Consider the following 4,128-nt stretch of genomic DNA (forward strand, 5'->3'; position numbering starts at 1 on the left):
AACTTGCTATTCCTAACAGATAGCATCTATGTCTGGAATATTTTTTCTCAAACTTTTCATTGGCTTGTGCTGCCAGTGGCTTAACACTGTCTGTGTTATGTGTGCCAGCTTTTAGGAGCAAAGAAAGGCAGAATTTTGGAGTATGAAGCAGAAATCCAGATACAGTATAATATAAACTGGAGGGGACTAACCCCACACCTTGCCCTAGTATATTCATGAGCCAACTGTATTATAATATGATTTTTTTATCTAGCCAGGAAATTGGCCCCACATGAGAAATAGTCTGTACTTGGGTTATCTCCGTGTGTGTGCAACAGGCTGGGATTTGTTCATCCAAAGGAAGCGATCGTCTGCTACTTTTGCCTCTCCCTAATAATGTGTTTTCAACCCTGATCAGAGACACAGCGTAAGCAATACACTTGACATCCTAAGTGCATTTCAGAGCTGTGGTCTGTGCTGCCCTTCTTTTCTTGTTTCTGCAGTAAACAACAGGAATGGTTCTCCTATTTTCCTTATCTTTCAGCCTTTTCAGCCTTTTCTCATTTTATTTTGTTTTGCTTTGTTTTTTTTCTTTGCCTCTTTTCAGAGAAAGCTATGTCTGACATATGGGTGAGATTTGTTTATACTCCTGTCAAATTGTTTGAATACTAAGCAAGGCTGACAAAAGAAGATAGAAAATACTTGTTTTCTGCTTTATTTAGATATTGGTTGGATTATTTTTCTTTGGGTAACAGCCACTGCATATTTGTTGAGTTTTATTTTTGGTAAATGCTGGAAATAAATTATGTAACAGAAAGAAAGGAAGTGAGACATAGACGCATGGAGGCCTAAAGAGAGCTAATGCAATCAAACATCATTAATTTTTTATATATTTATTTATTCTGCTGATTCAGCTTGTGGTCCAAGACTTTCAAATTATTTAGCTGTAGCATAATCTAAGGCATCTTTATGAAAACTGTTCTTATAGCTCAAACTGACAATTGAGACTCTGCGAAGAAGTTTGTGGTATTTTTCATGATGATGTGCTGGCATATTTTGAACTGACAGTTTATGTCTGAATTACATCTTTAAAGAAGTTGTTTACATAATTTGGTGGTGTCTTTGTCAAGAGCAAATGGAACAGAAATGGGCTAAATTTAACCTAATTGTCGGGGAAAAAAAATGAAGTTAGTGTATCTTGGGAACTGTGAGAAGGTATAAAATATGTCCTTTTTTTTTCGTGTTTATTTGTCTATTAATGTGGGACCATCAAATATTGGTTTTTAGTTCGGACTAGAACAGAACAATGGCTCTTCACACTCTGGCACCAAACTTCTTGTTTTCTGTGCCTTTATTTCAGCAGCTGTTTTTGGTACAAGCATGTTATCAGATATTATCAAAAATAAGGGAGTTGTTCTGGATTTCAACTTTTGTGGTCCATGAGTTTAAAAACAAAATAATAAAATAATTTTGTTTAAAAACAAAATAAGATCTTTTTTAACCTAACAATTTTTTTCTGTTCTTTCTTTAGCCCTGTAGCTCATAGTCTCAGAAATACAAAACTTGTGGCTGCTTGCATTTCTGAAGCAATAACTTGTTCCTTAGTGCTCTGGAAAACTCTCCTGCAGTCAGTTGTGCTAATGCAGGAGTGATGATGGCTTTTCAGGAGCCAGCCTGCAGAAGGAACTGCAGTAATGGTGGTGTGGTGGAATATATCCCATGAGAGAAGGGGTGAGGGAGGTGGCTGCCCCTGGGAGGATGCTGGCCTTCTCCGGGTTGCAGTTCCCCTGTTGGGAAGATTTGCTTTGTCCCTTAGGTATATTTGGCTGGCTCTTCCGGACTGGGGCAGCAGGGAGTCTCACAAGCCAATAAAAGAGATAGTGGCACTTCTGACTGCATTAGCCTAGTAGTCCTCACACCGTCTTAATATAAAAGCTAGTACCATCCTCCTAGAGAGGAGGAGGGAAGGGGCAACCTTGGAGTACTGTCATCCATCGGGCAATAGGGTCCAGGAATAAGGTCCTTCTTCATATTTATAAAAAAAAAAAAAGGGTAATAAACTAATTGTGGTAGCAGGTTCCTTTAGCTTCTAGGACAGGTACTCATCAGTGCAGAATCAAATGAAAAATGAAAAAGGTTTTATCTATCTAATCAGGAAATACTATTTTCTGATTTTAATTGCCACTAAAAAGTGAATTTACATACATCTTCTTGTGTTTTTGATTTACAAACCTAGATTGGTGAATTATTGAGCACCACACACCCTGCCAACAAAGCCAGCCTAACTCTTTTCTGCCCTGAGGAAGGGGACTGGAAAAACTCCAACCTTGACAGACACAACCTTCAAGACTTTATCAACATTAAACTCAATTCAGCTTCCATACTGCCTGAAATGGAAGGACTCTCTGAATTCACAGAGTATCTATCAGAATCAGTAGAAGTGCCATCACCTTTTGACATTTTGGAACCTCCAACCTCAGGAGGCTTCTTGAAACTCTCCAAACCCTGCTGTTACATTTTCCCAGGGGGAAGAGGGGACTCTGCATTGTTTGCAGTGAATGGATTCAATATGCTCATCAATGGTGGATCCGAAAGAAAATCTTGCTTTTGGAAACTCATCCGCCACTTGGACAGGGTAGATTCCATTCTGCTCACTCACATTGGAGATGACAACCTGCCAGGAATCAACAGCATGCTTCAGCGAAAAATAGCCGAACTAGAAGAGGAACAGTCCCAAGGGTCTACTACCAACAGTGACTGGATGAAAAATCTGATCTCACCTGATTTAGGAGTTGTATTCCTTAACGTACCTGAAAACCTGAAGAACCTGGATCCTAGCTTTAGAGTAAAGAGGAGTGTAGAAGAAGCTTGTTTTACTCTCCAGTATTTAAATAAGTTGTCTATGAAACCAGAACCTCTTTTCAGAAATATGGGAAATACCATTGACCCCATCATTTTATTTCAGAAAATGGGAGTAGGCAAACTTGAAATGTATGTTCTTAATCCTGTCAAAAATAGCAAAGAGATGCAGTATTTTATGCAGCAGTGGAGTATTACTAACAAAGATAAAGCTGAATTCCTGCTACCAAATGGCCAAGAACTAGACATCCCGTTACCCTACTTCACCTCCGTCTCGTCCCTGATTGTGTGGCATCCAGCTAATCCTGCCGAAAAGATAATCCGAGTTCTGTTTCCTGGAAACAGCACCCAATATAATATTCTAGAAGGACTAGAGAAACTCAAACACTTAGACTTCCTTAAACAACCAATGGTTACACAAAAAGACCTAACTGGGAACATTCCTAGTCCAGCTGTGAAACAAGCAAAGCTGAAACAACGAACAGACAGCAAGGAGAGTCTCAAGCCTGCTGCAAAGACACCACCAAGCAAGCCTGTCAGAAAAGAATCTAAAGAAGAAACACCAGAGCCTGCAAAGCCTAGTCCCGCACTGGAAAAGCCTCAGAAGTTGGAAAGTAAAGAAAAAGTTTCCCTTAAAAAGGAGAAACCAGCAAAGGAAACCAAACCTATAGTGGTGGAAAAAGGGATAACAAGTAAAGATGAACAACTAGTAAAATCTGAGACTCCTGAAAAACAAACTACAGATGTTAAACCAAAAGTGTCAAAGGAGAAGCCAGTGAAAAAGGAAGTCAAAGTAAAACCCGAAGAAAAGAAAGACGAAAAAGAAAAACCAAAGAAAGAGGTTTCTAAAAAAGAGGAGAAAACACCCATCAAAAAAGAGGAAAAACCCAAAAAAGAAGAGACAAAGAAAGAAGTTAAGAAAGAGGTGAAAAAAGAAGAGAAGAAGGAAACTAAGAAAGAAGTAAAGACAGAATCTCCACCAAAGGAAGCTAAAAAGGAAGCTAAAAAAGAAGAGAAGAAGGAAATTAAGAAGGAAGAAAAAGAAGCCAAAAAAGACATCAAAAAGGTTCCTAAAGAAACAAAGAAGACAGCTACTCCTTCGAGTGAAGCCAAAAAATCAGCAGCAAAGCCTAAACCGCAAAAGAAGGAGGAACCTGCTAAAAAAGAAGCCGTACCTGCTGGAAAGCCAAAGGAAAAAGGAAAAATTAAGACTGTGAAGAAGGAGATCAAAGTCAGTGGAGCACAAGCTGCCCTTGCAGGGGTTGCAGTCGCTGCCACAACTGTGGCAGG

General features: G+C 39.2%; 1 protein-coding gene across 1 annotated transcript in view; it reads left to right on the forward strand.

Annotated features, from left to right (window-relative positions):
* The window catches only part of MAP1B (microtubule-associated protein 1B), a 19,078-nt gene that overhangs the window by 6,369 nt on the left and 8,581 nt on the right, over window positions 1–4,128 (forward strand). Inside the window, exon 3 of the mRNA XM_010139610.1 lies at window positions 2,216–4,098. Within this exon, the coding sequence (XP_010137912.1) occupies window positions 2,216–4,098 (1,883 nt within the window). The remainder of the gene's footprint in view (window positions 1–2,215; window positions 4,099–4,128) is intronic.

The sequence above is a fragment of the Buceros rhinoceros genome, unplaced genomic scaffold (genome assembly GCF_000710305.1).
Source record: "Buceros rhinoceros silvestris isolate BGI_N320 unplaced genomic scaffold, ASM71030v1 scaffold1747, whole genome shotgun sequence".
Lineage (NCBI taxonomy): Eukaryota > Metazoa > Chordata > Aves > Bucerotiformes > Bucerotidae > Buceros > Buceros rhinoceros.